At 41.5% G+C, this 18850-nt stretch overlaps 1 protein-coding gene across 2 annotated transcripts in view; it reads right to left on the bottom strand.

The window, feature by feature from the left end:
- Positions 1 to 18850, bottom strand: part of ENDOU (endonuclease, poly(U) specific) — an 80928-nt gene that overhangs the window by 44423 nt on the left and 17655 nt on the right. For both annotated transcript variants that reach the window (XM_082247747.1, XM_082247746.1), the window contains 2 exons: positions 14641 to 14823; positions 10306 to 10453 (listed from right to left, as the gene is read on the bottom strand). In XM_082247747.1, the coding sequence (XP_082103873.1) occupies positions 10306 to 10453; positions 14641 to 14823 (331 nt within the window). The remainder of the gene's footprint in view (positions 1 to 10305; positions 10454 to 14640; positions 14824 to 18850) is intronic.

The following is an 18850-nucleotide window of genomic DNA, read 5'->3' on the forward strand; positions in this document are numbered from 1 at the left end:
AGATCCTATAGGGTGAAGTCTCACAGCCAACCCAAAATAAAATTGCTTCTGGCCCCCAGCGCTGCCACAACTGAGACCTCAGAGAACAATTACTCAGCCGACAGGCTGCCTAAGAACGACAGCAGCTCCAGAAGCTTTGGAACCCTTCCTGACAAAAAAACAATCTCTCCAGGACCAGCCCCAGCAACCTCCTGGACACTCCCCTCTTTGGATTAGCTAGGGCATGATAAATATTTAGGCTGGTCATTTCGATGGTCTCGGTGGACTACTTAGTTTTTCTTTCTGCCGTCACTTTTCTATGTTTCATTTTATTCTCCTAGCTCTATGTTCTGGAATCTTCTTCCAGCAGTCAAACTCCCAGCTTGTGAAATCCTGAAAAGACTAGAAACAACAATCACAGTTCCCTTGAATACAGAAGGAGCTAAAAATTAAATTTGCCTGGCATCCTACGCTAGGAGGGGGCTACATCTACAAGTTATGTGTGCATGTATTTTTAAACCATAGAAATTAATCCAAAACCAACACTTTTTAAATGTAAAGACCTCCTTTAGAGTGCACTTGCACTTTTGCAGCCAAATACGTTTGTTAGATGTTCTCAGTCACATAGCATGACTTAAGCAATATTTTAAAATTGCTGATTACCTTTTTAGTTGCTTTTTTGATAGCACTGAAAAACCTTATTCCACGCACTTTGTTTATAAGGGGCCTGGGCAGCCGTGCTTGACATAACTATTGCTGCTTTACTGTGCTGCTGGACTTATTATCAGTTATAAACTGGATTTGGATATCGTCTTTCCTAACAAAGTGATAATGATTTAGAAACATACGGTGTTAGTTCAGCTTTCTGTTTTTTTTTTTTTTTAAAAAGTGACATTTTTTAGAAAAATTTCAGGTATGGATATTTTTACATAATTACATTGGCCCAGCTTGGACCAATGTAACTATGCATAGCACCCTCCTAGATAGGTAATTCTGGCTCACTTTATTCAGTGGAGCTGCATTTCGTTCTTAGGTAAATTTATGTTTGGCTCACTGTGTGTGTGCCTGTGTGTTCTGGCTTGTTTTGTGTTTCAGTGGCTGCAGCATTGACTGCTTCCCCCTGGTTGGTCCATAAATGTTCTGAAAGTTAATGGGCAGGAGGAGTCTAATCAGCAGCTGAATTTTAATGCAGTCTGTCCAATCCCTGGGGAGAAGTGCAGAGATGGTAAATGGGAGTCTGTATAAATACTCTGAGACTGAAAGCAGCCTGGTCTTTTTCCCTGAGGAGGAGATCATAGCCTAGGGGGCTATTAGCCACCTAGGCCATTCTGGCATGTTCCTGCAGGTTGTCGAGGACTCAGTTTTCCTACCTGGAGGCCTACTTTGCTGAGAGTTGCTGAAGTTGACTAAGGGGCTGTTGTCTGAGGATCCAGTCTGGTACCACGGGGTGACGTGTCTGAAGGATTTTGTAAGGAGGACACCAATTTTCAAAGTACATTAGACAGTACAGACTGGTGAGAGATATTCTAGAGACTGTGTGCTGTTGCCATTCTTCTTGTGCTACAGTCAGTGTGTTTACAGGGGACTATGTGTCCTGTGTCCTGAAGAGCTCAGTCTATTTAGTTCTTAGTGAAAGGACTTCTCTTTAACTGTCCAGAGAGGAAGAAAAATCACCTCAATTTGCTACTAGGAAGCACAGCCTATCCTTTACTTGTACAAGGACTTGGCTCATAGTTTTACAAGAGAAATACAGTTACAGTGTCCTCAAAACTTTCCTATGGGTTACTCGTGCATCCTACCATTACCTGCTACCGATCCAGGTTCTGTAATAAAGCATCAGAAAAAGCATCCCCCTAGACTGGTTAATGAGCCTGAAGAGTGACTGGAACTGTGTGCTTGGTTGCGAGGAAACTACTGGAAAAAGGATCTGGGCAATTTACTTAGTGACTCCTACGCAGGTAACACTACATATGCATATACCATACTTGTGGAATCCCTCCAGAAACTGGAAATCATGGTAGTTGACACTGCACTGCTGCACTGTACATTCCATACTACTGACCCCTGCACCCTGCATTTACCATGCATGTTATATTTCACTAAACTTTCATCCAACCATTAACCAGTTGCCGACTGCCCAACGACTATTTACGTCGGCAGTCAGCCCCTCACAGGCAAAGCGACGTAGTACTACGTCGCTAGCCTGTGAGGCTCTAGGGAGCGCGCGCGCGCCGCCGGAGACGCACTCCTGCTCGCTCACGGACCCCCCCCCCGACGTCCGCCAGGCACTCGCGATTGTCCGTTACAGCGGGAGAAAGGTAGGCGGCTGATGTAAACAAAGCCGCCTGTCATTCTCCCCTGTGTAAGAATAGTGATCATACGGTTCTGCTATGTAGGACCGTTGCTCACTGTTCTTACACCTCAAGCCACAACCAATCACAGTTAGAAGCACCCCCCTAGTATCACACTTAACCCCTCCCTCTCAAAAAAAAGTTAACCCCTTCACTGCCAGTGTCATTTTTACAGTAACAGTGCATATGTATAGCACTAATTACTGTAGTAATGTCACTGGTAACCCCAAAAGTGTCAAAAATGTCAGTCAAGGGTCCAATCTGTCTGCCACAATGCCGCAGTCCCGCAAAAAAAAATCGCAGATCGCCGCCATTACTCGTTAAAAAAAAACCAACAAAAATGACAAAAATCTTTCCCTTAGTTAGTAAACGCAATAACTTTTGCGCAAACCAATCAAAATACGCTTTTTGCGATTTTTTTTTACCAAACATATGTAGCATAAAACAAATTGGCCTAAAATGTTAACAAATTTAGATTTTTACATTTTGGGGGGGGGGGGGGGGGGATTTCATATAAAAAAATGTGAAAAATATTGTTATATAATTGACGCTTTTTTTTGTTTATAGCGCATGATCAAAAAATCGCACAGGTGATCAAATACCACCAAAAGAAAGCTCTGTTTGTGGGAAAAAAGGACGTCAAATTCGTTTAGGTACAGCGTCGCACGACCGCGCAATTGTCCGTTAAAATCACGCAGTGCTGAATCGCAAAATAGGCCCTGGTCAGGAAGGGGGTAAAATCTTCCAGGGCTTAAGTGGTTAAGAAATATTTGTTTTTTACAAAGGCTACGATAAGAAAAAACTAGCATTGAAAAAAACATCAGCGGGTTAAACCAAGCACTTTTTTAGCACAAATTCTCTTACCATCCTTGTTACTGGGGGTGCGCTCAGTGTATGTCTCTGCTACTAACTGTTCCTTGTTTGAATGGACTGTCCCCAATTTGGAACCAAATCCCTCTGTTTCTCTTTTCTCTTCAGAGCCGGTTCACACTACCACGACCAGAAAGTCGCCCCGTGACTTGAAGAGACTTGTTTAGAGACTATGAAGAGACTTGGAAGAGACTTGTGCACTACTTTGAAGAGACAGGCGACTTTGTCTGTGGGGAATGCCTGGCTAATCTCTTTCTTCTTCCTGGAAAGTCTGATAACAAGTCGCTTCAATTAAGATAAGGAGGTGACTCCCATTGAAGTATATGGGACAGTCGGATCACAGGTCGCCTCAAAGTAGTACAGGACCCTTTTCTGAAGTCGGAGCGACTTCAGTAGTGCCAATTAAGACGGCACTGATTGATTAACATTGCTTTTGTTATGTCAAGCGACCTGGGGCTACACAAGTCGCCTCACAAGTCGTGCTAGTGTGAATGGGCTCTGTAAGATTCTGGTACCTCCTGTACCCTTAATCACCACTTTCTCTGTAATGCGTCCCACCTTTCTCTTCAGGTGGTACGCATATACCTTTAAGAACGATGATGTCACTGCTGAGCGCCGCAGGGCGGCTATTTCAACCGCCGGCGGTCTCACTCACATTGTTCGTTCAACCTGCCTTGTGTATCCACATGCTTTCAAGCTTGACTCACGATCGTAAACCTCCAGCTATTCCCTTTACCTGGAGCAGACCGGAACCTCGCTACTGATCCCTGTATCTCGCTACCGGATCATTCCTCCTCTACTGGACCTCTCTAACTACTAACATTACTTGTGATAAGTACCCCGCAGGGGAACCCTCCATAACCTTACTTGCACTATCTACCTATGCACATTAAGGACTGTTACTACCTATCCATACTATCCTATCATCTGCACTGTTACATAGATTGCTAGCTCTTGAGCCTACTACCATCTATCATCTGCACTGCTGCTTAGATTGCTAGCTCTCCTGTCTACTACTATCTATCTTGCACTGGGTTAGTCTATCCTGTATTTGTCATCTGCTGTCCTCACCACCTGTTAGCATACTCGATACTAACCTATCTGCATTCCTAATACCATCTTGAACTCTCCTGTACAAACCTATCAAGTGTTTACCATCCTTGTCACTGTTCACACCTGTCCCTTCAGCACATCACCTTCATACTATCATATACATCCTATCACTCCAGGAACATCTCATTGAGTGTGTATATATCTGTATGTTGAAGCTGACAGGCCCACGGTGATGAGTCCTGGAGAGTTGGATCTGGTATTCAACACATCTCTGCATGACTACTGAGTGGAGATTTTGCAGCTGCAAATCCAGCCTATAATAAAAACGCAGGAGCGTTACAGATTGAACGAACCTTAAAAATGGATTCAGCAGAATTACCCACTCAAGTGACACAATTAACACAACAAGTAAAAGCGTTAATACTTGCTCTGACTGATGTACAAGAAAAGAATCAGACTCTGACACAGTAGGTAACCCAGCTCTCACGGCTCACTGCTGTTCAGCCTCCTGAACCTAAAGTAAACCCTCCTCTAGTGTTTACCGGTGACCGGAAAAAATTTCGGGAATTCAAAAACGCATGTCAATTGCTTTTTTTGTTAAAACCTCGTACATACCCTACTGATCAAATAAAAGTCTGTACCGTTATTTCATACTTGACGGGTGATCCACGGGCCTGGGCAGACTCTCTCTTTGATCAGATTCTCAACACCTATTCCTTATTCCTAGCGGAACTCACTAGTTTATACGATGACCCCAATAGGCAGAGTACTGCTGATATGCAGTTGAGGGCCTTAAAACAAGGAAGGAGACCTGTAGAAGACTTTGTATCTGAGTTCAAAAGATGGACCCTTGACTCAGGGTGGAATGACACATCTTTGCAAACTCAATTCAGACTCGGGTTATCGGAAGCTGTTAAAGACGAGCTCGCCCGAGCGGATTTACCTGGCACCTTGGAGGCCTTAATACAACTTAGTATCAACATCGACAGACGACTGCGAGAAAGAAGGGCTGAAAAGATGGGAATGCCATTGTCTAGTCCTTCTCGGATTCCGGCCGTTGACCCTACTCCCATGGATGTAGGAACCATACGCCCACCTTTAACGACTACTGAACGAGCTAGAAGAACATCCAGAAATCTCTGCATGTATTGCGCATCCCCGGATCATTTGATAAGCACCTGTCCCCTTGTCCGCAAAAAAGAGGGTGAGTGTTCACATGTCTTGCTGGGAGGATTAACGATTTCCTTTTCTAACCCCTATCTTTTTGTTCATTTAATATTACAGTGGGACCAAACTAGGATCACCACCAATGCTATGGTCGACACTGGATCTTGTGGAAACTATATTGATACACGCTTTGTTACCTTAAATAAAATACCTATTATTTCAAAATCTAAGCCTGTTTCTGTTAGTTTCATTAACGGTATTCCACTGTCTTCTGGTCCAATCACCAACCAGACACAGGCACTCCTTGCCACTACCAACGAGTCACATGTGGAGACCATCACCTTTGATATACTATCCTCACCCCATTTTCCTATTATTTTGGGACTTCCCTGGTTACACACACACCAACCAATCATAGATTGGAAAAAACAGACTTTGGTTTTCCCTTCTCACTATTGTGAGAATACGTGTAACCTCCCATCTTATGGGAAGATTCTGTCTGTGGTGTCAGATGAAATTGCACCACTATGCTATCAGGATCTGTCCGAAGTGTTCCTTGAGAAAAATGCTCAAGTGTTGCCTCCCCATAGGGATTACGATTGCACTATCGATCTACTCCCTAACAGCAAATTGCCTTTCGGTCATGTTTATCCCCTTTCACAGGATGAACTTTCTCATCTCAAGGAATACTTGGATGAGAATTTGACAAAAGGGTTCATTAGACCCTCTACCTCTTCCACTGCTGCAGGACTTTTCTTTGTCCGCAATAAGGATTCCAGTCTCAGGCCTATTATCGATTATAGGCAATTAAACACGATTACGATAAAGGATCGCTATCCTTTGCCGCTTATCCCTGAACTTATTGAACAAGTGCGTGGGGCTACTTATTTCACCAAATTAGACCTGAAAGGGGCATACAACCTAATCCGAATCCGTGACGGGGATGAGTGGAAAACAGCATTCAGAACCAGATACGGACTATTCGAATACCTTGTGATGCCATTCGGGCTATGTAATGCTCCCGCAGCTTTCCAAAGATTTATAAATGACATCTTTAGAGACTTACTTGATGTCTGTGTTGTAGTATACCTAGACAATATACTTATTTATTCTCGTTCTATGCCTGAACACATAAAACATGTAAGACTTGTGTTGTCCAGACTGCTCTCACACAGTCTATACGTGAAATTAAAAAAATGCCTATTTCATAAAGAAGAAATATTATTTCTAGGATACTTCATATCCAAAACTGGAATTAAGATGGATATGAGTAAGATATCCTGTATTCTGGACTGGCCTATACCAACAACTCGTAAGGCCCTACAGCGATTCCTTGGATTCTCGAACTTCTATAGGAAGTTCATCAAGAACTTTTCCGCTATTGGGAGACCTCTCACACAACTGACAAGTATAAAAAAACCATTCAAATGGTCAGAAGAAGCAAATCAAGCTTTCTGCTTGTTAAAATCAAGCTTTACTTCTGCTCCCATACTACGCCATCCAGACCCATCCCTCCAATATATTCTAGAGGTAGATGCGTCAAATATGGCAGTAGGAGCAGTTCTCTCCCAACGACCAAGAAACACTTCATCACTCCACCCAGTTGCTTTTTTTTCAAAATCACTAAGCAGCCCAGAGGTGAATTACCGAGTGGGTGAAAAGGAGTTGCTTGCCATAAAACTGGCACTGGAGAATTGGCGACATCTGCTCGAAGGTACCCAGCTACCAATACTCATATATACAGATCATAAAAACCTTCAATACCTCCAGACTAACAAGACTCTCTCCCACCGGCAGGTACGATGGTCATTATTCTTTTTAAGATTTAATTTCCTAGTGACCTACACGCCTGCAGACAAAAATAAAAAAGCGGATGCGCTATCACGACTAACCGAAGATAACTGCGCCGAAATCCCTTCCATTCCCATAATACCCTATGAACGCATTATTGGTGTTGTCCGTTCCTTGAAGGAAGAGATTTTGCACAGTATAGGAATGGATTCACCTCCACCACAACTAAGTACTGATGCAGAAGGCTTCCTCTATTACAAAGACAAACTCTACATACCCCCTACTATGCGCACCAAGATCTTGGAGTTATCGCATGATGTGCCCATGGCAGGACATATGGGCATGACGAAAACCTTTAATTTGCTCACCAGGCAGTTTTGGTGGCCTGATATGAAGACGTCTGTACAAAAATTTGTTTCTTCATGTGACATCTGTGCAAGGTCCAAAATTGACACTACAAAACCATCTGGACTACTTTGTAGTCTACCAATACCCCAGGTTCCATGGGAAGTTGTGTCCTTAGATTTCATAGTAGAACTACCACCTTCCAAAGGATTTAATACCATCCTAGTGTCAGTGGATCACTTGACAAAAATTGCACATTTCATTGCTATCCGTAGACTACCTTCATCTAAACAAACAGCGGAACTACTGATGAAACATGTGTTCAAGTTGCATGGAATTCCAAAGACTCATTTGTCCGACCGTGGTTCACAATTCATCTCTAAATTTTGGCGAGCACTTTGTCAAATTTTACGCATTGAGCGAAAGCTCACTTCTCCCTACCATCCTCAGACCAACGGACAGACTGAAAGAGTCAACCAGTGCATTGAGCAATATCTACGTTGCTACACATCATACCTGCAGGATGATTGGGTGGATCTCCTTCCTCTAGCAGAATTTGCTTACAACAACGCAACCCACAGTACTACAAAGCAAAGTCCGTTCTACTTGAACTATGGGTTTCATCCCACTCTTCTTCCACCACGCATCCTGCCATCAAGTAACCCAGTAGCCTCGGATTACCTTACCCAAATAAAAGACTCTTTGGGTTTACTCAATACCACTATATCACATGCTCACAGTCAACAAAAAAAGTACTACGACCTTCGTAGAAGACCTTCTACTCAGTATGCTATTGGGGACCTTGTTTGGTTATCGACAAAGAACTTAAGATTAAAAATCCCTAGCAAGAAGCTTGGACCTTTATTTTTGGGACCCTTCCCAATTAAAAAACTTATCGGGAAAGCTGCAGTACAGCTCACCCTACCAGCAGATCTCAAGATCCATCCCATCTTCCATGTGTCGCTACTGAAGCCCCATGTTCCTAACCAAGGAATAAGGCCTACCATCTTGCCTCCACCTCCAATACAAGTTGAAGGCAGAGAAGAGTATGAGATCAAGGAAATTTTGGATTCTCGCATCCATAGAGGAAGACTCCAGTATCTCATAAGATGGAAGAACTATGGACCCCAAGACGACACCTGGCTAGATACCTCTGATATTCATGCGCCTAGACTTATATGGAACTTTCACTCGAAACACCCAGAGAAACCTGTCCTATAGGCCTTCCGGAGCCGGCCTTAAGGGGGGGGGGGTACTGTAAGATTCTGGTACCTCCGGTACCCTTAATCACCACTTTCTCTGTAATGCGTCCCACCTTTCTCTTCAGGTGGTACGCATATACCTTTAAGAACGATGATGTCACTGCTGAGCGCCGCAGGGCGGCTATTTCAACCGCCGGCGATCTCACTCACATTGTTCGTTCAACCTGCCTTGTGTATCCACATGCTTTCAAGCTTGACTCACGATCGGAACCTCCAGCTATTCCCTTTATCTGGAGCAGACCGGAACCTCGCTACTGATCCCTGTATCTCGCTACCGGATCATTCCTCCTCTACTGGACCTCTCTAACTACTAACATTACTTGTGATAAGTACCCCGCAGGGGAACCCTCCATAACCTTACTTGCACTATCTACCTATGCACATTAAGGACTGTTACTACCTATCCATACTATCCTATCATCTGCACTGTTACATAGATTGCTAGCTCTTGAGCCTACTACCATCTATCATCTGCACTGCTGCTTAGATTGCTAGCTCTCCTGTCTACTACTATCTATCCTTGCACTGGGTTAGTCTATCCTGTATTTGTCATCTGCTGTCCTCACCACCTGTTAGCATACTCGATACTAACCTATCTGCATTCCTAATACCATCTTGAACTCTCCTGTACAAACCTATCAAGTGTTTACCATCCTTGTCACTGTTCACACCTGTCCCTTCAGCACATAACCTTCATACTATCATATACATCGTATCACTCCAGGAACATCTCATTGAGTGTGTATATATCTGTATGTTGAAGCTGACAGGCCCACGGTGATGAGTCCTGGAGAGTTGGATCTGGTATTCAACACATCTCTGCATGACTACTGAGTGGAGATTTTGCAGCTGCAAATCCAGCCTATAATAAAAACGCAGGAGCGTTACGGGCTCTCAGTTGTTCCTCTCTTTGTTTTGATTTTTAGACTGCTCCGCTACCAAGTACATGTACTATTTAACTTTATTAAGTGTTATACTACACATAACCTGTCCTCCAACCAGTATATTATTGCACAAAAAGACAGGTATACCATTCAAGGTGAGTGATTCACCACGGGTTTCCCTGCAAAGTCCCCAGGTGCTGATCCAGCTCGCTGCACTTCACTGAACTAGTCGCGGAAGAAAATGAATCACCACGCAGGGCTGCAGCAACATTTTTTGCTTAATAAACAGCAGCAGGGGTCGCCTCTATTTTATTGCATTTGATATTTTTTGATATTTTGAAAATCCAGTATAAATGAAAAGTAAAGGTGAACAAAAAAAAAAGAAAAAACACCTGTGGGTTTAATTAGTAATTTTTCATTATTAATGCTTCATTATCAGCATAACTGGAGGCAGGGCAGGGCTAAAGAATGCCTCATCGCAGTCTCAAAAAATTTAGGAGGTATGATAAGGAGAGTGCATCTAAAGTGAACACATCCCATACGTTTAATTTTCTTAAAAAAATAAATTCAGAAAGTATTGTTCATTTATTTTAAATAACTTACGGTTCATCACAGAGGTCTTCTCTAGTTGTATCTTTCTTTACCTTTTCCTGTTTGTTCAAAACAATATCTGATTCTGCTGCTTTGTTACTGTCTGATTGATACAACTTTTCAGATACTGCCTTTATCTCCTCATTAGTGATATCAACATCTAGAACAACAGGACAAAAACTCAAAGGGCTGGTTTATGAGACTTTGCAATATATATACAACAAGGATGGCCATGCATGGAAAATAGAATCAAGTGATGCAACAGAATTCTAGCCAAATGTTTTAAAAGAGTAGGAAGCTTTTAGAAATACTGGTTAATTTATATTGCTATTGGAATTTAGGGAGATTTAGGCCGTATTAACCACTGCAACAAGAAGTTAAGGGAATCTCTAAGCAGTCAGCAATAAATACAGGTGCATCTCAAAAAATGTCAGTATCATCAAAAAGTTAATTTATTTATGTAATTCAATTTAAAAAAGTGAAACTCATGCATTATATAGATTCATTGCACACAGATTGATATGTTTCAAGCATTTCTTTCTTTTAATTTTGATAATTGTGGCTTACAGGTGCTTACAGGTCTCAGGTGTGAATGGGGAGCAGGTGTGTTAAATTTAGTGTTATCTCTCTCACTCTCTCATACTGGTCACTGGAAGTTCAACATGGCACCTCGTGGCAAAGAACTCTCTGCGGATCTGAAAAAAAGAATTGTTGCTCTACATAAAGATTGCCTAGGCTATAAGAAGATTGCCAAGACCCTGAAACTGAGCTGCAGCACAGTGGTCAAGATCATGCAGCGGTTTAGCAGGACAGGTTCCACTCAGAACAGGCCTCTCCATGGTCGACCAAAGAAGTTGAGTGCACGTGCTCAGCGTTGTATCTAGAGGTTGTCTTTGGGAAATAGATATATGAGTGCTGCCAGCATTGCTGCAGAGGTTGAAGGGGTGGGGGGTCAGCCTGTCAGGGCTCAGACCATATGCCACACACTGCAGCAAATTGGTCTGCATGGCTGTCGTTCCAGAAGGGAGCCCCTTCTAAAGATGATACAAAAGACAGTCCGCAAACAGTTTGCTGAAGACAAGCAGACTAAGGACATGGATTACTGGAACCATGTCCTGTGGTCTGATGAGACCAAGATAAACTTATTTGGTTCAGATGGTGTTAGGCGTGTATGGCGGCAACCAGGTGAGGAGGAGTACAAAGACAAGTGTGTCTTGCCTACAGTCAAGCATGGTGGTGCGGGTCTCATGGTCTGGGGCTGCATGAGTGCTGTCGACACTGGGGAGCTAAAGTTCATTGAGAGAACCATGAATGCCAACATGTACTGTGACATACTGAAGCAGAGCATGATCCCCTCCCTTCGGAGGCTGGGTCTCAGGGCAGTATTTCAACGTGATAACGACCCCAAACACACCTCCAAGAGGACCACTGCCTTGCTAAAGAAGCTGAAGGTAAAGGTGATGGATTGGCCAAACATGTCTCCAGACCTAAACCCTATTTAGCATCTGTGGGGAATCCTCAAACGGAAGGTGGAGGATTCCAAGGTCTCTAACATCCACCAGCTCTGTGATGTTGTCCTGGAGGAGTGGAAGTGGACTCCAGTGGCAACCGGTGAAGCTCAAGAGGGCTAAGGCAGAAAATAATGGTGGCCACACAAAATATTGACACTTTGGGCCCAATTTGGACATTTTAACTTAGGGGTGTACTCACTTTTGTTGCCAGTAGTTTAGACATTAATGGCTGTGTGTTCAGTTATTTTGAGGGGACAGCAAATTTAAACTGTTATACAAGTTGTACACTCACTACTTTACACTGTAGCAAAGTATAATTTCTTCAGTGTTGTCACATGAAAATATATAATAAATATTTACAAAAATGTTAGGGGTGTACTCACTTTTGTGAGATACTGTATATATATTATCAGCTAATTAACTCAAAACACATGTAACGTTTTCCTGAGCCTTTGAATGGTCTCTCAGTCTGGTTCAGTTACACAATCATGGGGAAGACTACTGACTTGACTTTTGCCCAGAAGACAGTCATTGACACTCTTCACAAGAAGGGTATGTCACAAAAGGTCATTCTTAAAGAAGCTGGCTGTCCACAGAGGGCTGTATCCAAGCATGTTAATGGAAAGTATAGTGGAAGTAAAAAAGTGTGGTAGAAAAAGGTGCACAAGCAACAGGGATAATCGCAGCCTTGAGATGATTGTCAAGCAAAGGTCACTGAATAATTTGGCGGAGATTCACAAGAAGTGAACTACAGCTAGTGTCAGTGCTTCAAGAGCTACCGCACACAGAAGTGTCAAGGACATGGGCTACAACTGTCTTATTCCATGTGTCAAGCCACTCCTGAACCAGAAACAACATCAGAAGCGTCCTACCTGGGCTAATGAGTAAAAAGACTGGACTGTTGCTCAGTGGTCCAAAGTCCTTTTTACGGATGAAAATAAATGTTGCATTTCATTTGGAAATCAAGGTCCCAGAGTCTGGAGGAAGACTGGAGAGGCACATAATCCAAGTTGCATGAAGTCCAGTGTCAAGTTTCTGCAGTCAGTGATGATTTTGGTCCAATGTGTTTTATTAAGTTCAAAGCCAGCGTAGCCCTCTACCAGGAAATTCTAGAGCACTTAGTGCTTCCCTCTGCTGACCAGCTTTATGGAGATTTAATTTTCCAGCAGGACTTGGCACCTGCCTACACTGCCAAAAATACCAATACCTGGTTTAATGATCATGGTATCACTGTGCTTGATTGGCCAGCAAACTCGCCTGACCTAAACTCCATATAGCATCTGTGAGTTATTGTGAAGAGGAATATGAGAGACAGCAGACACAGCAATGCAGATGAGCTGAAGGCTGCTATTAAAGCCTTGGCTTCATTAACACCTTCAGCAGTGCCACTGGCTGATCGCCACCATACATTGATGCAGTAATTAATGCAAAAGGAGCCCCAGTGCATACTATACTGTACATGGACATACTTTTCAGTAAGCTAAAATTTCTGTATTAAAATTCCTTTTTTGCATTGGTCTTCTGTAATATTCAAATTTTCTGAGATACTAATTTTGGGTTTTCACTAGCTGTAAGCCATAATCATCAAAATTAAAAGAAATAAATGCTTGAAATATATCACTATGTGTGTAATGAATCTATATAATATATGAGTTTTATTTTTTTTAATTGAATTACTGAAATAAATTAACTTTTTGAGGACATTCTAATTTTTTGAGATGCATCTGTACATGGTAGGTAATTCAATTACTTCCCAACTTATTTAAAAAAAATATTTTTTGCTGTGACATTCTATGAGACTTTTTCCTGCGATAATAACTGTCCTAAATATGAACATAAACAGCAAAACAAAGCTGACTGGGGTTCTAACCACCGTGCATCAATAACATTTTTGAAAAGGCTTTGGTAAACTTCTACTTTTCAATGAACCAGTAGCCATGACAAGGACAGATGACTTTTGCATACTAAGCATTACTTTAGGTCTCTTTTTACAAGTGCAGCTGGGAGGGTTGCCAAATGCAGTCAGCTGAGCCACAGTTTTGCTATCCACCCAAATGCTAACATTAAAGCCTGACAGGGCTGTACACATGCCACAGCTGCAATGCTGTGCTTCATGGCTGTGGCATTTAAAAACTCAGGTTGCATAGTTTTAGAGGTTGCGCCACTCATTAAACTCGCCCATTGAGATCAATGGGGCCACACTGCAGCTGTGAGCAAAAATGCTTGGCTCACAGTTACAGCCCAGTCCGGAAATGTAAAATTGCCATTCAAGAATAAAAAAAGAAACAAAGACCAGTCACCAGGAGTTGGCAGCAGCACCTCCTGTATGTCAGTCAGCCACTGCTATACCTCCCTCTGAAAAGCTATCCATCGCAGACCGCATTTCAGGAGGTGGTAAGCACTGTCACCTGTCTGAAGGAAGCCTTACAGCAAGCTTTCCTGACTCCAGTTACTGCATACACTGGACAGGAATTCTAAATGAAACTTTACAGCCAAACTAAAGCCACTTTCTTGGGATCCCTGATTGCTCCCCCTCCCATCTGTGACACTGGAGCTTTTTCACTTCAGCTTTTTTCCAATCTGCAGCCAACCTGCTAAGAGTCTGTGTAATGTAAATAAAGGTTGTAGGAGGAGCACATGTACTACTGTATATACTGTATACAGGGCTGATATGATACAGCAAATGGAGCTCATCTGGAGGAATCCAAGATGGTGGCACACACAATGCTCTAACATTGCTATGGAGAGGTCACAGATGAGGAAATGTAGGGCACCAGATTTGCTCCCACCACCTAATATTTAGGGAAACCCTGGAGTCTGTGGTGACACTACATACCTCCATGGGGACTGCTATCATAACTTTTTGATGCTTTGTTCTCCTTGCCAGTGCTGCTGGTATCTCCACCACATAGGTCACTATAGTCAGTACAGCAGTTATTGTATTTAGAACACTTCTTATTGCAGTGGCATGTATCTTTCTTGTTATATTTTTCACCACATCTTCCCTCACAGGAGGTATCTGTATGGATGACAATCAAAACAGATATATTTAGGCATGAGTATACATTGCCAAGCTCATTCAGAAAATGCCAGTTGCCTGTCTGCATTACTTTCTGAGTCACTGACTTAAGCCCCGTACACACGATCAGATTATCGAACGATCTGTCGTCCATTTTTTGTGGCATGCTAGTCTGATGTGGAAAGTGAAGAGGTTATTTTCATACGAATTTTCCCATATGACAGAATTCTACTTCAGAAGTGATGCCATGTGTTGGATTGTTTTCTATGTGTTCTTTCGTCTCTGAGCATGCCTAGTCTTTCTCTTAAGATTTTTTTCCATCAAAATCTGTACTAATGAGATGAAAATCGGACGTTGTATTACGGACAACAAAAATGTTATAGCCTGCACATCAGGATTTTGTCAGCCGAAAAGTCGGAGTCGGCTATCGAAAGCACCATACTAACAATCCGAAAATCGGCAGATCGGTCGTCGGACGAATTTTCCGTACAGATTTTCTTATCGTGTGTACGGGCCTTAACTAAAAGCAAGTAAGTGAAGTAAGTAGAAATTCTAATCTGCACACATGTTCTGAGCTATTGATTTTAAAAGTGTTGAAGCCATAGGCTTTACAATTAGGCAACTAGCATATAAAAAAGTTGAGTTCAGTAATGGCAGTTTTTATATTTTTTACCTATTTCCAGAGATGTATAGTAACTAAGTAGAACTACTTCACTACTGTACTTAAGTACCGAAAGGCGGTATCTGTACTTTCCTAGAGTAGAATTTTTTTCTCCTACTTCCACTTTTACTTCACTACATTTTTTCGATGATTTCAATACTTCTACTCCAATATTTTTTTTTGTGCTGCATAGTTACTCGTTACTATTATAAAAATTACCACTGCCAGAACAGTAGATCGCAGATTTCATGAAGCTCAAAACATGTGTATTATCAGCGCATACGAAAATAAATGCTACTGTATGTATAAATAAAAGCTGCATTTGAAATAATAAAAAACAATATGATGTTCAAACTTTTGACTTCTTTCTTTAATAACTACATAACACAGTACTTGTACTTTTACTTTCAGTACTTGAGTAGCATTTTTTTTTTTTAAAACTACTGGTACTTTTACTTTCAGTACTTGAGTAGCAAAATTTTTAAAAAAACTACTTGCAATACTTAAGTACAAAAAATGTTGAATACTTTAGTACTTCTACTCAAGTCCCTTTTTGATCGAACACTTCCACTTCTACTCAAGTCACTTTTTGATCGAGCACTTGTACTTTTACTCAAGTATGGGTTTAGAGTTTACTTTATACAACTCTGCCTATTTCACCCTCCTATGTTGCGTACATTTTATTTACAGAGAAAATATCTGTCTTTAGGCCCTTCCCTCCACATTCTGTTAAATAAAATTCCCCTGCATGATACACATACAGCATGGGCATACATTAAAACCCCCTTCCCCAGCAGACACTTTCCACAGTTGATGGTTTTCAATCTCAAGTGTCACTGACTGTTCAGATCCCCTGTGACAATCTTAAACCATTAATGTTACAAAATGTAGCCTGTATCCTGCAAATGAACACTGCCACACTCTTCAGGCTTCAGGGGGATCTGGAGTGCTTTACATTTAATAGTGTAACTTGTGATTACAATGACTTTATTAAAAATAATTGCATTTAAAAAAAACAAAGATTATTTAAAAAAAATAAAAACTAGCAACAAAGTATATATATAATATATATATATATATATATATATATATATAGTATTGTATTTGTCAGATTTAGGTCCCTTTCCCACTTGTACCACCTGAAAGTCGTGCGACTTTGACACAACCTTGCCACGCAAATTTGCTGCGACTTGAAGCAATGCTTGTGTAATCTTGAGGTCTATGGGCCTAAGTTGCATTAAAGTCAGACCAAAGTAAGGCAGGGACTATTTTGAAGTCACTGCAACTTGAAGTCGTACAGATATGAATGGTACTCATTGGAAATCATGGGGTACGACTTGTTATGCGACTTTGCAGTCCCAAATCGCAGGACAGGTCGCACAACTGTGAAAGGGGCCTAAAAAAGCAGAACCTGCCTTGAAAGCAGCAAGGCTACCCATTGGGTATTGTAACCTATTTTTGATATACAGTATATCAACCACAATAGAAAGATACAATCATTTATTATGGAAGAGTTTAAGATAAAGAATAACTAATATCTGAATCCTTTATATATGCACAAAGGAGATCTATGGAGTATCTACTGTTGTTGGAACAATACATATTGTACTAGGAATGGGCATTAAAAGTTGATATTAGGATATAGAATGAGCACCAGAATCATCTATTTATTTGACACACAGTGATTTGGAATCAATAGTTTAGCTATTGATTGCAAGGCCGCTCATATAAATTGGAAGCAAATTAATAAATGGCGATACTAATATATTATTGTCACATTAACAGATTCAAACTGATGCTGCTAAATTTGGCCTGGGCATCTAGGCATTAACAACCAAGGGTCACTTAAGCTTTAACAATTCTGTATAAGTAGGATGCTGTGGAATTTTACAACTGCGTTGTGGATGACATTTTTACTTTTCTTTTTTTATGTTTGTAGCACCCTCCTAGGTAGGTGCTAGTAAGAGAGTATAGTTTTTGGCTCTGTCTGCTTACCAGAGGGGCTGCAGTCAAATCTATATTGCTCTTTGCTTATCAGAGAGCAGGATCTGTTAGTGAGGTCTGCTCATTTTGCTCAGTTTGCGATTCATTGTGTCTAGAGGGTGTTTCCCACTGGTCCAATAGGGAGGCATGTTGGGCAGTGGGAGGAAACCTGACAAATAAATGCATAGGCTTTTCATACAGTCCTCCTGATTGGCAGAGGCAGGTCACCTCAGTGCATTCTGGGATACTGTATAAAAGCCAGGAGCACACGTGCGGTGGGATTTTTATGTGACAACACTGAAGAAATTACACTTTGCAACAATGGAAAGTAGTGAGTGTACCGCTTGTATAACATTGTACATTTTCTGTCCCCTCAAAATAACTCAACACACAGCCATTAATGTCTAAACCGCTGGAAACAAAAGTGAGTACACCCCTAAGTGGAAATAGCCAAATTGGACCCAAAGTGTCAATATATTGTGTGGCCATAATTATTTTCCAGCCCTGCCCTAACCCTCTTGGGCATGGAGTTCACCAGAGCTTCACAGGTTGCCCCTGGAGTCCTCTTCCACTCGTCCATGACAACATCACGGAGCTGGTGGATGTTAGAGACCTTGCACTCCTCCACCTTCTGTTTGAGGATGCCCCACAGATGCTCAATAGGGTTTAGGTCTGGAGACATGCTTGGCCAGTCCATCACCTTTACCCTCAGCTTCTTTAGCAAGGCAGTGGTCGTCATGGAGGTGTGTTTGGGGCAGAGTTGTATAAAGTACTCTAAACCCATACTTGAGTAAAAGTACAAGTGCTCGATCAAAAAGTGACTTGAGTAGAAGTCGAAGTTCTCGATCAAAAAGTGACTTGAGTAGAAGTACTAAAGTATTCAACATTTTTTGTACTTAAGTATTGCAAGTAGTTTTATTTTAAATTTTGCTACTCAAGTAAAAGTACCAGTAGTTTTGAAAAAAAATTGCTCTTCAAGTACTGAAAGTAAAAGTACAAGTACTGTGTTATGTAGTTATTAAAGAAAGAAGTCAAAAGTTTGAACATCATATTGTTTTTTATTATTTCAAATGCAGCTTTTATTTATACATACAGTAGCATTTATTTTCATATGCGCTGATAATACACATGTTTTGAGCTTCATGAAACCTGTCATCTACTGTTCTGGCAGTGGTAATTTTTATAATTGTAACTAGTAACTATGCAGCACAAAAAAAAACGTATTGAAATCATTGAAAAAATGTAGTGAAGTAAAAGTGGAAGTAGGAGAAAACAATTCTACTCTAGGAAAGTACAGATACCGTCTTTCGGTACTTAAGTACAGTAGTGAATTAGTTCTACTTAGTTACTATACAGCTCTGGTTTGGGGTTGTTATCATGTTG

The sequence above is a fragment of the Pelophylax lessonae genome (assembly GCF_965119305.1).
Source record: "Pelophylax lessonae genome assembly, chromosome: 2".
Lineage (NCBI taxonomy): Eukaryota > Metazoa > Chordata > Amphibia > Anura > Ranidae > Pelophylax > Pelophylax lessonae.